This window comes from Haematobia irritans, chromosome 5, assembly GCF_050003625.1.
Source record: "Haematobia irritans isolate KBUSLIRL chromosome 5, ASM5000362v1, whole genome shotgun sequence".
Classification (NCBI taxonomy): domain Eukaryota; kingdom Metazoa; phylum Arthropoda; class Insecta; order Diptera; family Muscidae; genus Haematobia; species Haematobia irritans.
Window position 1 is genome coordinate 105,383,481 of NC_134401.1, and position 20,045 is coordinate 105,403,525.

At 35.4% G+C, this 20,045-nt stretch overlaps 1 protein-coding gene across 1 annotated transcript in view; it reads right to left on the minus strand.

Moving 5' to 3' along the window:
• Positions 1–20,045, minus strand: part of LOC142240750 (uncharacterized) — a 163,988-nt gene that overhangs the window by 70,710 nt on the left and 73,233 nt on the right. The window contains exon 5 of the mRNA XM_075312469.1: positions 4,931–6,075. Coding sequence (XP_075168584.1) covers positions 4,931–6,075 — 1,145 coding nt within the window. The remainder of the gene's footprint in view (positions 1–4,930; positions 6,076–20,045) is intronic.

Sequence of the window (20,045 nt, forward strand, 5' to 3'; positions counted from 1 at the left end):
GTTTCGTGTTTGACATAATCGAAATTGAATGTTATTTCATCACTTTTGGGTCAGAGATATACGAAAGACCATTGCCTGCAAAAGGCAGAGAAAACGAATAACATTTTCTTGAGATTATTTTTTTTTTGTGAATGCGGAAAGCAAATGAATCGTTGGCAAGGAAAACCATGCGGACAGACACGCAATAAGGAGATCTTATTTTTTATTTTGCTTAAATAAACATCTGAGATTACCAAAGTGAAAAGACATTAATAAAACTACAGCAAAAGAACATTAAGAAGCTGAGAAAAACATTAAGGGATTAAGCAATTATTTACATCAGCTCTAGGAATAAGAAGTGACAACAGGTAAGAGAATCTGGGCTGTGGTGATGGATGACAACGTTGTTGCTTTTAATTGAAAGCTATTGCGCCGCACAGAATAATATGGCAATTTATTCATCCATTTGTCCACTTGTGCATAGACCCGTAGTGAAGGAAATGAAGAAAAATTCCTTAAAAATTTAATGTCAAGTAGGACTATGCGAATTTATTTATTTATTTCTCCCCTCAACTATAGATCATTATACCAACCACCATAGGATGATGACGAAAGTAAAGGGTGATTTTTTAGCTATTATCTTTTAGCAAACACAGTTTTATACGAGTACAGCTGATGCACGTTTTGTTTCATTGCCAAACATCTTCAGTTAAGTCTATAATTTTACCATGAATTGTCTTACAAACGAACAAGGCTTGCAAGTTTTTGAATTTAATTATCACAATGTGTGCTCGAATGATCTAATTCGATCACGAAATTAATTCATCCAATTAATTACCAAAACCGCATAGTGGTCAGGATATAATAACTGTAACCTACTAAACTTAAACCTACACCCAGAGAAGGAATATGATCACCTCAAACATGTTTTAAGAGCAAAATGTTATTTTCGGGTAGTGACCATGTAACATGGTTTTCGCAACCATGTTATTTTCTCGGAAATCATGTATGTGATTTCGGCAAGCAGGTTATATTTGACGAGAAAATAACATTTTAGTGACAAACATGTTACATGGTCACCATACAAAAATAACATTTTGCTCTTGAAACATGTTTGAGGTGATCATATTCCTTCTCTGCGTGTACTAAAAATGTGCTTACCAGAAATATTAGTTTTTAACTGATAGACACAAAATCACGGTTGCCACTGGTGCAATACATAATCTTCCAAAATTTGAAGAAAATTTTACAAAAAATACACCAATTTTTAGAAAATTTTATTATGAAGTTTTTGATCAAATTTTTGTGGTTAATATGAAAAAGTGTCGTTTTCTTCCAACGAAAAATTTTAAAATTTTTTTTTTTTTAATTTATTTCAGTATTTGAAATGTTATATATTAAGATATCTTCGATTAGCGACAATTTTTCGGATGTATAAATATACCTCGAATTTTATTTCTAAAGAAAATTTTGCCAAAATTGTAATTCTATAGAAAATTTTGTCAAACTTTTATTTCTATAGAAAATTTTGTCAAAATGTTATTTCTATAGCAAATTTAGTCAAAAATTTATTTATACAGAAATTTTGTCAAAATTTTATTCTATTGAAAATTTTGTCAAAATTTTATTTCTATTGAAAATTTTGTTAAAATTTTATTTCTATAGAAAATTTTGTCAAAATTTTATTTTTATAGAAAATTTTGTCAAAATTTTATTTCTATTGAAAATTTTGTCAAAGTTTTTATTCCACACAAATATTTTAAAAATTTTAGTTCTATAGAAAATTATGTCAAACTTTTATTTCTATAGAAAATTTTGTCAAAATATTATTTCTATAGAAATTTTTGTCAAAAATTTATTTCTACAGAAATTTTGTCAAAATTTTATTTCAATAGAAAATTTTGGTCCAAATTTTATTTCTATAAAAAATTTTATCAAAATTTTATTGCTATAGAAAATTTTGTCAAAATTTTATTTCTATAGAAAATTTTGTCAAAATTTTATTTCTATAGAAAATGTTGACAAAATTTTATTTCTATAGAAAATTTTGTCAAAATTTTATTTCTATAAAAAAAATTTCTCAAAATTTTATTTCTATAGAAAATTTTGTCAAAATTTTATTTCTATAGAAAATTTTGTCAAAATTTTATTTCTATAGAAAATTTTGTCAGAATTTTATTTCTATAGAAAATTTTGTTAAAATTTTATTTCTATAGAAAATGTTGTCAAAATTTTATTTCTATAGAAAATTTTGTCAAAATTTTATTTCTATAGAAAATTTTGTCAACATTTTATTTGTATAGAAAATTTTGTCAAAATTTTATTTCTATAGAAAATTTTGTCAAAATTTTATTTCTATAGAAAATTTTGTCAAATTTTATTTCTATAGAAAATTTTGTCAAAATATTATTTCTACACCCTCAAAAAAAATCGCTTCTCTAACATATGTTCCAAACATATTTTGCAGGAATCACATATATTATTGGATACTGCCGCAACATTAATATGTTTGTTTTATGTGAACATATTGTATGTTTGGAAGCATTTTTTTTAATTTTTTTTTAATTTACACATTTGTACATAATTTCATTTTTACCTTTAAGGCCGGTATTAAATTGGCATTATCACTCTAAAATGGAAATGTTTTGCCTTTTACTTTTCTTTAATAACTCATTTTAAAGAAAATAGTCGTTTTCAATTGTTTTAGCTGCAAAACTCGAACTTAATGTCCGCTTTTCTTCTTGAAGGTGTCCGTCAACTCCTCTTGGTCTATTCTCTTGGTTCCGAATGTCTATTCTCTTTACTCCGAATACTCATTCTAATATTCAAATTAAATAATACTTAGACTTAAGCATATTAAATGGTTGGCCTTATCATAAAACAGTTTTCCGAAACAACATACAAGCGGTTTCACAGAAATCGTTCCCTTTTGATTCTCTCGCTGTGTTATGTTTATATCTTTCGTCAAAACTCCCGGTTTCCATCTCTATACTCTTTCTCTCTGTCGCTCTCTGAATAAAATATCACAACATATATATGTCTACTCGAAATTTGTAAATTTATATATGTTTACATTCACACATATTATTTTTATGAAACATTCATGCCCCAAACATAATATAGTCTAACATATTAACATATGTGTCCCAAATATTTAGTGTTAGTTTAGGAACATTAAATACTTGCACTTAAATATATTGTGTTTAAAAATTGTGCCAGAAACACATTTTGTTTATATCGGAACATATGAAAAACATATTTTTCTAACAGTGTATAGAAAATTTTGTCAAAATTTTATTTCTATAGAAAATGTCGTCGAAATTTTATTTGTTTAGAAAATTTGTCAAAATTTTATTTCTACACAAAAATTTTAAAAATTTTTATTTCTATAGACAATTTTTAAAAATTTTATTTCTATAGACAAGTTTGCTAAAATTTTATTTCTATAGACAATTTTTTTTATAGAAAATTTTGTCAAAACTGTATTTCGGTGGAAAATTTTATTTCTATAAAAAATTTTGTTAAAATTTTATTTCTATAGAAAATTTTGTCAAAATTTTATTTCAATAAAATTTCTACACAATTAAGATTTTGCCCAAATTTTGTCAAAATTTTATTTCTAAATAAAATAAAATTTTTACAAACTTTTCTACAGAAATAAGATTTTGACCAAATTTTGTAGAAATAAATTTTTGACAAAATTTCTACAGAAAAAAAATTTTGACAAAATTTCTACAGAAATAAAATTTAGACAAAATTTCTGTAGAAACAAAATTTTATTTCTGAAGAAAATTTTGTAAAATTTAATTTCTATATTTTTTTTTAATTTTTTAATTAATAAAATTAATGAATTTTCTACCATTCGTCTCTTTCAAGATTGGGAAACAACGACTTTTGTAACATCTGGAAAAATCGACTTTTAGACCAAACGTAGAAAATTGAAACCATCGACATTTTCGAGATATGGGAATTAACACCCTTTCTTCTTCCGAATTTAAAGCATTTGTACTTGAAGTGAATCCTCTTTCAAACCAAATGAAACATGTTTAGACCCTCCACCATAAGATGAGGGGTATATTAACATTGTCATTCCGTTTGTAACACATCGAAGTATTGGTCTAACACCCCGTAAACTATATATTTTGGGTCGTGGTGAAATTCTGAGTCGATCCAGCGATGTCCCTTCGTCCGTCCGTCCGTTTGTTGAAATCACGCTAACTTCCGAACGAAACAAGCTATCGACTTGAAACTTGAAACTTTGCACAAGTAGTTGTAGTTGATGTAGGTCGGACAATATCGCAAATTGGCCATATCGGACCACTTTTACGTACAGCCCCCATATAAACCGACCCCCAGATTTGGCTTAAGAAGCCTCTTAGAGAAGCAAATTCTATCCGATCCGATTGAAATTTGATACGTGGTGTATATATAATTATATATAGCCCTATATAAAACAATCCCGTTGAAATTTGGTACGTGGATTTAGTATATGATCCTTAACAAACATGCAACAATTTATCCATATCGGTCCATAGTTATATACAGCTATGGGGGCAATGAGCCACCTGTTGTGAGCAAATCCGACTACAATCCCATTTATTGGGTTTGCAACGTACTAGTCCCATCATGTTCTTCATCTTCTATACAACAGTGGTATTGCGAGAAGACTTTTCACTACTTCCAACAATCAAAGAAATTTATGTACAACAAAAGTTTCGTTAGAATTATTAGGAAATTTCCATTCGCTGACCAAATTCCAGAAGATTTTATTGTTTATGGTATTATAAATCCTGTCCCTTTGGTATTGGTACCCATCTGCTGTTGTAGTCTTTATAGAAATTAAAGTGAAACTTTAACTAAATATTTTATGCATTGCTTAATGCAAGGATAATCATAAAGGACAAAATGGAAGGTCCTTAAATATACTTTCAACTAAAATGCCTCCACTTACCTTTAATGGTCTTGTGGTAATGCTTGCCGCTGATGTGCTTGACATTGTGGACACAGCATAGGGCCAAATTGTAGTTGGAGTTCCTGCAACTGATGCCATGGTTCCTGTTCCAACAACTATTGATGGTAATTTGGGCTTTTTGGTTGGAGGCTCTGGCAAAATGTCACTATCCGTTTGCAAATCCACCTTGAAAATGTTGTCATTTCCGTTCCCCAAATACTTCTTGACGGAGGAGGATGATGGTGATGACAACAGCGATGATGGTGATTGCCTTTGTCGGTGGCGCTGTTGTATGGCATCATTAACGCCACCGCTGACCATCATGTTACTTCGGTCTCGTGTACTTCCTGCACTTCCCGAAAGTGGAGTGGCACCATCTGCCATCGTCACTGACATGACCGTGTTAAAGTCTTGACCATCGCCATCACCATCGGCCTCATCTCCGCCATACTCATGATGGCGGATGGCCGGATGTAGTCGGTGTTTGAGCTCCTTCTCATGCTGATGCTTTAAATGTTGTTCGCGATGCTGATGTTGATGATGCTGATGTTCTTCCGTTTTATAATCATAGTACAGGACCGAGGGAAGATTTTCGGGAAAATTAAGAATTTTACTAGAGCCACTCGATGCATGATGGTCCGGATGATGATACGGATGATGATGATCGCTCGCCATTGGCTGTTGTGGCTGTTGCTTTTGCTGTTTTTTCAGATTTTCCTTCTTTACTTTCGCTAGCTTCTCCTTGAGCTCAAAAGCCTCCTTATGCTGATGCTCATCATAGTTATTCGTTTTTTGTGTCATTTTTTGTTTATTATGGTCCTTGTATGGCCATTTTTCGTGTCTTTGGTTAATGTCATCGTATTCCGTATCCTCATCCATATTTGATGGTATCCCAACTGCTGCTGCTGTTGCATCATTGTCCTCATCATCGAGAGCCTCCATGTCATTGTCCAATTCTTTGCCATTATGCCTCTTATCTGCATGGAATTTGTGGTCCTTTTTAATTTTTGGTTTTCTCATTGGTCTCAATGTTGTTCCAAGCGAGGATTTTTCGTTTTCTTGATTTCTCATGGTGGATGTGGTTTCTCCATAGGGTGTTGAATAATCTTCACCTGGGGATGTTTGTAGTTTTGCTTGTTTTTTATCTGCAAAAAATTAAAATGGTTATAATTTAATAACTGAAATCTTTAAATGTCCGCAATCTCTACAAATCTGGCATTGCCTTAACTCATTAGGAAATATTTTAGCATTTATTGGTCGTTACATTTAAGAAAAGACCAAAGACCTTGGAGGATCCTTCCCGAATAAATAAATGTGTTAAACTAGTAGCAAAGAGGCAAAATTTCTGATGTGTATTAGAGTTTTACCCACTATTATAGGATAAGAGTGTGATAAGTTAAGCAAAAGCTTAAGAAAATATAAAATTAATTAAATCTTAATGCATTAAATATCATCATATTTTCCATCTAAATAAATCATTAGGATATTAACCCTTTCGACCCCGAATTTATACAGGTATCGCTAATTTTTATACCCTCCACCGTAAGATGGGGGTATATTAACTTTGTCATTCCGTTTGTAACACATCGAAATATTGCTCTAAGACCCCATAAAGTATATATATTCTGGGTCGTGGTGAAATTCTGAGTCGATGTGAGCATGTCCGTCCGTCCGTCTGTTGAAATCACGCTAACTTCCCCCATATAAACCGATCCCCAGATTTGACCTCCGGAGCCCCTTGGAAGAGCAAACTTCATCCGATTCGGTTGAAATTTGGTTCGTGATGTTAGTATATTGTATCCAACAACAATGCAGGAATTGGTTCATATCAGTCCATAATTATATATAGCCCCCATATAAATCGATCACCAGATTTGACCTCCGGAGACTTTAGGAGGTTCAAAATTCATCGGATCCGGTAGAAACTTAGTATATGGTCTCAAACAACCAAGCAAAAATTGCTCCATATAGGTTCATAATTTTATATAGGCCCCATATAAACTGATCCCCAGATTTGACCTCCGGCCTTAACAGAAAGATATGCTTAGGGTGAAACACAACATGTTTGCACAGAACAAACATTTTTTGGTTTGAACAAATTCTAAAAATATATATGCTTGAAGCAGGATATGTTTGGGAGTATATATTACAGAGTCGATATTTTTTGGAGGGTGCAGAAAAGAAGGAATCATGAAATGGGTATATGACAGCTGAAACAAAATTACATACACTCAAGGTGACCAACTTTTAATGTCTATTGGCCAGCCCTATGACCAACTAGTGACCCACAAACTTGCAAATATACAGGAAAACACCTCATCTTTCACACATAGAAAAATTTAAGTTGATATCATTATCCATTAATTCCAAGCAATTATATACAACCGTAAGTTCGGCCTTGCAGAATCTTTAAATTTAAGACAAAAAAAATTTCTTTTGACGCTAACAATTTTTTTCAAGGAAAAGATTAGAGACAATGTCAGCATTGCGTCTCATAAATTTGGTTTTATTCGCGCACAAAGAAAATACGTTATAACAAAATAAAACCAAAATTTTATTTCGGAGGAAAGTAATTTTTCGTTGAGTGTAGTTTCCTCTGAATGTCTCACGTTATAGTGTGTTACTTGAAAATTTATTGAATATAAGGTTGATTTTAAAAGACATACTACCTCAAGAATATCGATATAAATGATACGATTCCCGAAGTTAAATTTAAGTCTGTACATACAGATAAAAACTACGGTTTCTAGAAGGCCAAGAAATCAAATCGGGAGATCGGTCTATATGGAGGCTATACCAACATATACACCTATACACACCATATTCGGCACACCTATTGACGCAGCTAAAATACCTCTAGATTTTGAATTGCAGCAAACTCGGATAAAACTATTGTTTCTACACCCAAAGAAAAAATATTTTCCTCAGGAACGAAATTTTAGACAAACGAAATTCCCCTTTTTATACCCTCCATCATAGGATGGGGGGTATATTAACTTTGTCATTCCGTTTGTAACACATCGAAATATTGCTCTAAGACCCCATAAAGTATATATATTCTGGGTCGTGGTGAAATTCTGAGTCGATCTGAGCATGTCCGTCCGTCCGTCCGTCTGTTGAAATCACGCTAACTTCCGAACGAAACAAGCTATCGACTTGAAACTTGGCACAAATAGTTGTTATTGATGTAGGCCAGATGGTATTGCAAATGGGCCATATCGGTTTACTTTTACGTATAGCCCGATATAAACGGACCCCCAAATTTGGCTTGCTACTGCTCTAAGAGAAGCAAATTTTTCCAATCCGGCTGAAATTTGGTACATGGTGTTAGTATATGGTCCCTAACAACCATGCAAAAATTGGTCCACATCGGTCCATAATTACGTATAGCCCCCCATATAAACCGATCCCCAGATTTGGCTTGAGGAGCCTCTAAGAAACGCTAATTTCATCCGATCCGGTTGAAATTTGGTACATGATGTTAGTATATGGTCTCTAACAACCATGCAAAAATTGGTCCAAATCGATCCATAATTATATATAGCCCCCATATAAAGCGATCCCCCGATTTGGCTTGCTATTGCTCTAAAAGAAGCAAATTTCATCCGATCCGGCTGAAATTTGGTACATGGTGTTAGTATATAGTCTCTAATAACCATGCAAAAATTGGTCCACATCGGTCCATAATTACATATAGCCTTCATATAAACCGATCCCCCGATTTGGCTTGCGGATGCTCTAAGAGAAGCAAATTTCATCCGATCCGGTTGAAATTTGGTACATGGTGTTAGTATATGGTTTCTACTGAGCATGCAAAAATTGGTCCACATCGGTCCATAATTTTATATATAAACCGTAAAAACCGAACCATATAAATCGATCACCAGATTTGACCTCCGGAGCCTCTTGGAAGACCAAAATACATCTAATTAAGTTGAAATTTTGTACGTGGTGTTAATATATGGCCTCAAACACCCATGCAAAAATTGGTCGAAATCGGTCAATAATTATATATAGGCCCCATATAAACCGATCCCCATATTTGACCTCCGGAGCCCATTGTAAGAGCAAAATTCATCCGATTCGCTTGAAATTTGGTACTTGATATTAGTATATGGTATCCAACAACCATGCAGGAATTGGTTCATATCAGTCCATAATTATATATAGCCCCCATATAAACCGATCCCCAGATTTGACCTCTGGTGCCTTTTGGAGAAGCAAAATGCATCCGATCTGGTTGAAATTTGGTACGTGGTGGTAGTATATGATATTTAACAACCATGCCAAAAGTGGTCCATATCAGTCCATAATCATATATAGCACCCATATAAACCGATCTCGAGATTTGGTTTTGGAGCCTCTTGGAGGAGCAAATTTCATCCGAGTCAGTTGAAATTTTGTACATTGAATAAATTCATAAGGCATAAGCCGGCTATCATACAAAACCTTTTTTTCGGGAGGTTCAAGTGTGGTTCATTGTTGGGTTTAATGAACTGCCTGAATTTATTCTGATAATTGGTTGATAGTTTTGCTGCAAGTAGAGGATGCTGATGAGGAATGTGGTAATTCCGAAACGTGCGTCCATCCAACCATCTTGCAGTCTATACGGCTTTGCCCAAATAAATTTTACAAACAATCTTTTCCTCTGTTGGTTAAGCTACACTTGTAGTTTAGTTAATGTATGGTTTTAAGCTTTTTTGTTTTGAATTTATTTCGGCATAAGCCGGCTATCATATAAAACCTTTTTTTGGGAGGTTCAAGTGTGGTTCGTTGTCGGGTTTAGTGAACTGCCTGAATTTATTCTGATAATTGGTTGATAGTTTTGCTGCAATTTTTCTAAAATGGATGCAGCATATCTGCGACAAAATTCAGCTAAATTTATAAATTCTTGATATGTTTTTAATGTATTTGAAACAGAAAAGTGAAAATTTCCCTTTAAAATAATGTAAAAAGCCAATTATAAAAATTTAATCAAAAGAATTTCTTGTGTTGTTAAAATAAAGAACATCTTTGAGAGGGCATTTGTGGAAGTGATTTTAAAGATATGCCTTTACCACACCTTCAATTTTTTGGTTGGGAAGTTTATGTAAAATTGATTGCAAACAATCCAAGTTTGCAATACTTCCGAATCATAAGTTAGGGACCCGAACTACTGTTTTGGAATCCTTTTTCTATGTGGAACAAATGGCAAAGTTAAATATGCCACCCCCCCCCCCCCCCCCTTCTCATTCAGTGGTCACATTTAACCCTCTAATGCCCAATCCCGCCTTTAGGCGGGCTTCATTTAATAAGAAAGCTTTTAGTAAAAGAAAACTTAGTTTAAACTGTTCAAGAGGCTTTGCAGCATATACTGAATTTTACCGTATCTGCTGATACTTCTAGGTTGTCTGCTGATACTTCTACAGAGAGGATTATGTCGTACTTAGGATCTAGGTTGAGTGGGATTGATGGGAATGATTGCACTGTGTATAAATTTAGGAATTTGAACTCCAGGGATATTTCGTCTTTCAAGATACTTGTGCCTGATAGACTTTTTGATGAAGTGGTTGGACAATCGTTCTGGCCTGAGGGTGTTCTAGTTCGTGAATTCGTTCCTAATACGACTTCTAAACGTGTCAGGAATGGGGATTCATTGGGGCAGTCAAAAAACTGACTTCTCAGGTGTCTATAGTATATCAGAATGTCAGAGGTCTTAATTCCAAATTGCGTAAGTTATATTTGAACAGTGTTTCTTCTGATTTTAATGTTTTTGTTCTGACTGAGACTTGGCTTAAATCTAATATCAATGATTCTGAGTGTGTTTGTAGTGACTTTCAACTATATAGGAAGGATCGTCCAACTCGCAGGGGAGGTGGGGTTGCAATTGCGGTACATCGTTCGATATCATCTTCTATATGCGAGGTTCCGATTCATGGGACGCTTGAGTTTGTTTGTGTTTGCTTGAGTTTTACTGGTAGATCTGTTTTCATTTATTGTTGTTATATTCCCCCTAATTCTGGATTAGAGGTTTATATGCAACATTTGGATAATATGGGAGTTGTATCTGAACGAGTCCGTCCTAACGATACTTTTATTGTTCTTGGCGACTTCAATTTTCCACATGTATTGTGGTCGAAGTGTAATGGGGTTGGGGCACTGCTGGCTACTTCTATCGGTGGATTTGACGATTTTTTTGATCGACTCAATGATCTCTGTCTCTCTCAATATAACGATGTCCTTAATTCAAATAATAGGCTCTTAGATTTGGTCTTTTGCAATTCGCGTGAGTTGACCGTAGCGCGGACGGCACCTCTTATTACTCCGGAGGACATACATCATCCGACTTTATATGTGTCATTGGACATCCTTGTTGATTCGAATGGGTCTACGGTCTATGGTGCATTAGATACTTATGATTTTAGGAGAACTGATTTCTCGAGGCTTTCTGATGATTTGCGATCAATTAGATGGCCTGAATTTAGGGGCGAATTATCTGTGGATGTGGATATGTTTTATAGTTTATTGGATTCCTGTTTTTCTGTTTCTATACCTCGTTTGAAACGTACTCGTACTTCTTCAGGTCCACCATGGTATAATAGTCAATTGCGCTTTTATCGGAACAGGAGGAATAGATATTTTAGGATATATAAGAGGACTGGCTCGTTACAGGATTATACTAATTATGTCAGTGCTCGTTATTGCTACAATGTTCAGAATCATATATGTTATGGGGAGTTTTTGGAACGTATGAGGACCAAGTTGAGGACGGATCCGAAGGGGTTTTATGACTTTGTCAATACTAGATGTGGGGTCACGGGCTTTCCAGCTTTTATGAGGTACGATGGTATAGAGTCATCTGACCGCGGGGTCATATCGGATATGTTTGCGGATTTTTTCCAGTCTTCATATGTGTCTGGCTCAGTTCCAACTTTGGATTATCCTTATTCAATTATTCCATCTAATTTTGTTCCTGATATTCGATTTTCATACGAGGAAGTTTATGAGGGTTTGTTGAAGTTGAAGCCGTGTTTTTCCCCTGGTCCAGATGGTGTACCTTCTGCTATTCTTCGGAGGTGTGCAGATGTGATTTATATTCCTCTCACTCAACTCTTCAATATTTCTTTATCGACTGGTGTCTTTCCGGGATTGTGGAGGGAGAGTTATATTATACCTTTACATAAAGGTGGTTGTAGATCTGCTGTTGAGAATTATAGATGTGTAGCTAAGTTGAGTGCTGTCCCGATACTATTTGAACAGTTGATTACGGCGCGTCTGAGTCATTATGTGAGTTCTGTTATTTCCTCCTGTCAACATGGTTTTGTTAGGGGCAGGTCCACTGTGACGAATTTGTTAGAGTTCGTTACGAGGATTTATGGGTCTTTTAAGGATAGGTGCCAGACGGATGTACTATATACGGATTTCAGTAAGGCTTTTGACACTATTGATCATGATCTTCTGATTTTTAAATTGGACAGAGTTGGATTTCCATCCGTTCTTTTGAAATGGTTGAGGTCTTACTTGTTCGATAGGACCCAAAGGGTCAATTTGGCAGGTTATTATTCTAGGAGGATTTCGGTGACGTCTGGTGTGCCTCAGGGAAGCCACCTTGGTGCCCTACTATTTGTTCTTTATCTAAACGATCTCCCTTCTGTTGTCCATTATTCCGATGTATTGATGTTTGCAGATGACGTCAAACTATTTTTATCTTTTGACAGACTTGATGACTCGTTTAAATTGCAGGAAGATTTTGAGAGGCTTGTTAGATGGTGTACCTTTAATTCTATGAGACTCAATCTGAGGAAATGTAGGAAAATGTCATTTTTAAGGACGACTTTAATTCCGACCAGTTACCGTGTAGGAGACTATATTTTGGAGGACGTTACTTCATTTAAGGGCTTAGGAGTTATGATGGATAGTAAGCTGACATTCAATCTGCATGTGGACTCTTGTGTTGGGAAGGCGTCTGCACTGTTGGGATTTATCAAGAGGTGGTCTAGGGAGTTCAATGATCCATATTTATGTAAGAGCTTATTCGTTTCCCTTGTGAGACCCATACTGGAATATGCGTCGATTGTGTGGTCCCCGAGCTATGAGTGCCATATTAATAGACTCGAGTCCGTACAGAAACAATTTCTGTTATTTGCCCTGCGATATTTATGTTGGAGTAGTTCCCAGGATTTACCTCCCAGGATATACCTCCCTATGAGTTACATAATCCCTTTTATAGAATGTCAAAAGAGTACAACGAATTATGTTATTTATTTTCTATCTCTGATTCAATTGTATTTATTAAACGCTCTATTGCAAATGCTAGACTAGGGTTCGCCTAATTAGACTGGTTATCTATTCTTAACAATCGCTATATCTTGGCTCATCCTGTTATCAACCATTCCCGACCACTTGCTCCAGTAAATTTCTCCCAACATCAACCATTCCCGACCACTTGTTCCTGTAAATTTCTTCCATCAACTACGCCATAAAACTTTGTCTTCTGTTCCCGTCCATCTTAACACTTTGTTCCTGACCACTACCTCATTTCCTTTCGACTCTGATCCTGTTCGCTCCTGATCATCCCATTTATTTCTACAACTGCCTTATCTTGCTTCATTGTCTCTGTTCCTGTCCATCCAACTATTTGTTCCTGCTGTTAACAAGTTCCTGTTCCTGTTGTCTCTGTTACTGTTGTTTCTTGATCATTTTCTCCTGTCCGTTATATTGCTCCTTAGTCTTTGTTCCTGTTCATCCAAATATTTGTTCCTGCTGTTATCGATTCCCTGTTCCTGTTTGTCTCGCTGCTGTTAATTCCAGCTCTTTTTCTCCTGTTGTTATCTTGTTCCTGATTATTATAATCTCTTTCCTCACAATTAAATCGTTTACTATTATATATTATATTAATCTTTGTCCATTTTTCTTATTTTTGTTTTATTTAATAAGTCATTTTTATTATTGTATTGTTTCATACATAAATTTTCTTTTATTATTAAAATTATATAAATGTGTATATTATTATTTGTCTCTAATTTTAAAGTATTGTATTTTGTATTTTATTCATCTATATTTTATGTTATAACAGTACTTCACTGTTTATATCACAACGGCTGGTATCCTTTAGCCTAAATAAATAAATAAAAAATTTGTGTATAAATAAAATTTATTATTTAGTTTTCTTGCATTTGTGTCGTTAACATTGAAAATTTAAACAGCTGGCAAAAAATTGGGGCATTAGAGGGTTAAGGTCGCATTTAAGGTTTATTTTCCATTTTTTTTAAGTTTTTATTAGAATAGATACATACATATAAAGGTGGCTTACTCTAAAACCATACCATTAAATTAGGATGCTTAAAGTAATTAAATGTACAATAATTATAACAAAAAATTGTCGATGCAGCCAGTTTGCTATCAAGTCATATATCAAATTAACCGTAACATACTAACAGTTCGAAGTCATAAAATCCAAAGTTTTTCGAGTTGTTGTAATAGTTTCCAATGAAATGCGAATCATTCTAGTACAAACCGATTTCAAGTGTCCTTAAGCTTTCTCATTAAAACTTTCCTTCAGAATTAAATGTTCATTCTGCCCATTCTGTGTTACAAACAAATTCTTACAACTCAACCTAAAATGCTTTGTCATTTATTACAGCCGTCTAATTTTAATAACCATCCTTGTTATATAAATCTATAGCCATTAAAACCATCGAGTTGGAATAAAATGCAAATTTTCTATATAGTAGAGAGTATGAGAATTGATAGCCCTATGTTTCCTATGGCCTATACTTTGATATATTCTAAGACTTCTCAGCATCCCGTTCCACTAATATGTATTCACTTTGATAAAATCACAACGATGATTTGTATTAGAATTTTCTGGGATTTTTTTTCGTTTTTTGTTGCTCTAGGCCAAAGACGAGCAATGACCGTCACCATTAAAGTAAACGAATACAAAACAAAATTCCAAGAAAGAAGGAAACAAATCGAATAAAACGCAATAATAATCGCTTGTTATCCTATTTATGATGGTTCAAAGTCTTAGACTTAACTTTACCATTACGAAGGAAGATTTATTTTCTTTACCAGAAAGATTTCAAAGAAAACACTTGAAGTAAAATAGAGCCCAAAAACAGAAACAAAAACTTCTATCCCACATACAAATTGGATCCGAGGAGGTAAATTAAGGGGGTCGATTACCCTGTCAAGTTCACTATGCTACACTCGTATTCTATAAGGTATCTATGAATGGAATAGGATTTGTTTTGAGTAGATATTTCTTCCCAGAATTTCTTCCGCGAAAACAGATGTAAAATGCCTTTTAGAAAATTTCCATAAATGATTTTTAGAGAATTTCCATAAAGACCCTCCGCTGGCTTTATAACCAAGCCTCAAATGAAGACTACCCCAAAAAGTTGAAATAATTCCCAAAACCCTAATATGAAAATAATATGAAATAATGAAAAAGTCCCACAATATAAAAACAAAGACTAAAAACATGACATTTTTCCCTTCCCTTTGTCCTTAGGATATTCATCCTATTCTTGTAAATTCACAATTGTATATAGTCCCCATAAAAACTGATCCCCAAATTTGATTTCTGAAACCTCTTGAAGGAGTAAAATTTATCAAATTGGGTAGAAATTTGGTACGTTCTTATAATCAGGTAATCAGGTTCATAAGAATTTAACTTCTAGAGCCTCATAGAGAAACAAATTTCAGTCGATCCTCTTAAAATTAGGCTCTCTGCACAGAAAAAAAAACTCACCAAAATATTTCCAATTAAACTTTAATAAAAATTCCAAAAAATCCCATTAAAAATTTAATTGATTCAAAAATTTTGTCAATAAATCACAAGAATTAATAATATCAATTATTATGCCCTCCACCATAGGATGGGGGGTACATTAACTTTGTCATTCCGTTTGTAACACATCGAAATATTGCTCTAAGACCCAATAAAGTAAAGGGTGATTCTTTTGAGGTTAGGATTTTCATGCATTAGTATTTGACAGATCACGTGGGATTTCAGACATGGTGTCAAAGAGAAAGATGCTCAGTATGCTTTGACATTTCATCATGAATAGACGAACGATCTGCCACAACGTCGAATTTTCAGTGAATGGGCCCTAGAAAAGTTGGCAGAAAATCCGCTTTTTTATCGACAAATTTTGTTCAGCGATGAGGCTCATTTCTGGTTGAATGGCTACGTAAATAAGCAAAATTGCCGCATTTGGAGTGAAGAGCAACCAGAAGCCGTTCAAGAACTGCCCATGCATCCCGAAAAATGCACTGTTTGGTGTGGTTTGTACGCTGGTGGAATCATTGGACCGTATTTTTTCAAAGATGCTGTTGGACGCAACGTTACGGTGAATGGCGATCGCTATCGTTCGATGCTAACAAACTTTTTGTTGCCAAAAATGGAAGAACTGAACTTGGTTGACATGTGGTTTCAACAAGATGGCGCTACATGCCACACAGCTCGCGATTCTATGTCCATTTTGAGGGAAAACTTCGGAGAACAATTCATCTCAAGAAATGGACCGGTAAGTTGGCCACCAAGATCATGCGATTTGACGCCTTTAGACTATTTTTTGTGGGGCTACGTCAAGTCTAAAGTCTACAGAAATAAGCCAGCAACTATTCCAGCTTTGGAAGACAACATTTCCGAAGAAATTCGGGCTATTCCGGCCGAAATGCTCGAAAAAGTTGCCCAAAATTGGACTTTCCGAATGGACCACCTAAGACGCAGCCGCGGTCAACATTTAAATGAAATTATCTTCAAAAAGTAAATGTCATGTACCAATCTAACGTTTCAAATAAAGAACCGATGAGATTTTGCAAATTTTATGCGTTTTTTTTTTAAAAAAAAGTTATCAAGCTCTTAACAAATCACCCTTTATATATATTGTGGATCGTGGTGAAATTCTGAGTCGATCTAAGCATGTCCGTCCGTCTGTTGAAATCACGCTTGCTTCCGAACGAAACAAGCTATCGACTTGAAACTTGGCACAAGTAGTTGTTATTGATGTAGGTTAGGTTAGGTTAGGTTAGGTTAGGTGGCAGCCCGATGTATCAGGCTCACTTAGACTATTCAGTCCATTGTGATACCACATTGGTGAACTTCTCTCTTATCACTGAGTGCTGCCTGATTCCATGTTAAGCTCAATGACAAGGGACCTCCTTTTTATAGCCGAGTCCGAACGGCGTTCCACTTTGCAGTGAAACCACTTAGAGAAGCGTTGAAACCCTCAGAAATGTCACCAGCATTACTGAGGTGGAATAATCCACCGCTGAAAAACTTTTTGGTGTTCGGTCGAAGCAGGAATCGAACCCACGACCTTGTGTATGCAAGGCGGGCATGCTAACCATTGCACCACGGTGGCTTCCTGTTATTGATGTAGGTCGGATGGTATTGCAAATGGGCCATATCGGTCCACTTTTACGTATAGCCCCCATATGAACGGACCCCCAAATTTGGCTTGCGAGGCCTCTAAGAGAAGCAAATTGCATCCGATCCGGCTGAAATTTGGTACATGGTGTTGGTATATGGTCGCTCACAACCATGCAAAAATTGGTCCACATTGGTCCATAATTATATATAGCCTCCATAAAAACCGATCAAGAGATTTGGCTTGCGGAACCCCAAAGAGAAGCAAATTTCATCCGATCCGGCTGAAATTTGGAACATGATGTTGGTATATGCTCTCTAACAACCATGCAAAAATTGGTCCACATCGTTTCATAATTATATATAGCCCCCATAGGGAGCCACCGTGGTGCAATGGTTAGCATGCCCGCCTTGCATACATAAGGTCGTGGGTTCAATGCCTGCTTCGACCGAACACCAAAAAGTTTTTCAGCGGTGGATTATCCCACCTAAGTAATGCTGGTGACATTTCTGAGGGTTTCAAAGCTTCTCTAACATAAGTGGTTTCACTGCAATGTGGAACTCCGTTCGGACTCAGCTATAAAAAGGAGGTCCCTTGTGATTGAGCTTAACATGGAATCGGGCAGCTCTCAGTGATAAGAGAGAAGTTCACCAATGTGGTATTACAATGGACTGAATAGCCTAAGTAAGCCTGATACATCGGGCTGCCACCTAACCTAACCTAACCATAGCCCCCATATAAACCGATCCCCAGACTTGGCTTGCGGAGCCACTAAGAGAAGCAAATTTCATCCGATCCGGTTGAAATTTGGTACGTGGTGTTAGTATATGGCATGCCAGAATAGATCCATATCGGTCCATAATTATACAGGGTGATTTGTTAAGAGCTTGATAACTTTTTTAAAAAAAAAAACGCATAAAATTTGCAAAATCTCATCGGTTCTTTATTTGAAACGTTAGATTGGTCCATGACATTTACTTTTTGAAGATAATTTCATTTAAATGTTGACCGCGGCTGCGTCTTAGGTGGTCCATTCGGAAAGTCCAATTTTGGGCAACTTTTTCGAGCATTTCGGCCGGAATAGCCCGAATTTCTTCGGAAATGTTGTCTTCCAAAGCTGGAATAGTTGCTGGCTTATTTCTGTAGACTTTAGACTTGACGTAGCCCCACAAAAAATAGTCTAAAGGCGTCAAATCGCATGATCTTGGTGGCCAACTTACCGGTCCATTTCTTGAGATGAATTGTTCTCCGAAGTTTTCCCTCAAAATGGCCATAGAATCGCGAGCTGTGTGGCATGTAGCGCCATCTTGTTGAAACCACATGTCAACCAAGTTCAGTTCTTCCATTTTTGGCAACAAAAAGTTTGTTAGCATCGAACGATAGCGATCGCCATTCACCGTAACGTTGCGTCCAACAGCATCTTTGAAAAAATACGGTCCAATGATTCCACCAGCGTACAAACCACACCAAACAGTGCATTTTTCGGGATGCATGGGCAGTTCTTGAACGGCTTCTGGTTGCTCTTCACTCCAAATGCGGCAATTTTGCTTATTTACGTAGCCATTCAACCAGAAATGAGCCTCATCGCTGAACAAAATTTGTCGATAAAAAAGCGGATTTTCTGCCAACTTTTCTAGGGCCCATTCACTGAAAATTCGACGTTGTGGCTCGTTAGTAAGTCTATTCATGATGAAATGTCAAAGCATACTGAGCATCTTTCTCTTTGACACCATGTCTGAAATCCCACGTGATCTGTCAAATACTAATGCATGAAAATCCTAACCTCAAAAGAATCACCCTTTATATAGCCCTTATATAAATCAATCCCCAGATTTGACAACCGCAGCCACTTAGAGGAGCAAAATTCATCCGATCCGGTTGAAACTTAGTACGTGGTGTTAGTATATAGTCTCTAACAACCATGCAAAAATTGGTTCACATAGGTTCATAACTATATATAGCCCCCATATAAACCTATCCCCAGATTTGACCTCCGAAGCCTCATTGATGAGCAAAATTCATCCGATTCGGTTGAAATTTGGTACGTGGTGTTAGGTTAGGTTAGGTTAGGTTATGTGGCAGCCCGATGTATCAGGCTCACTTAGACTATTCAGTCCATTGTGATTAGTATATGGTATCCAACAACCATGCGGAACTTGGTCCATAGCGGTCTTAATTATATATAACCCCCATTTAAACCGATCCCCAGATTTGACCTCCGGAGCTCTTGGAGGAGCAGAATTTATCCGATCCGGTTGAAATTAGGTACGTGGTGTTAGTATATGGTCTCTAGCAATCATGCGAAACTTGCTCCATAGCGGTCTTAATTATATATAACCCTCATTTAAACCGATCCCCAGATTTGACCTCCTGAGCTCTTGGAGGAGCAAAATTCATCCGATCTGGTTGAAATTAGGTATATGGTGAAATTAGGTACATTGCCGCTAACAACCATGCCAAAATTGGTCCATATCGGTCTCTAGTTATATATAGCCAATCACCAAAAACAATCTACGAAAATTTTAGTGCTATAGAAAATTTTGCTAAAATTTTATTACTATAGAAAATTTTGTCAAAATTTTATTACTATAGAAAATTTTGTATAGAAATTTTGTCAAAATTTTATTTCTATAGAAAATTTTGTCAACATTTTATTTCTATAGAAAATTTTGTCAAAATTTTATTTCTATAGAAAATTTTGTCAGGCTGAGTTATATACGTATGTAATCGGACTGTTTTTTTTTTTTGTTTAATAT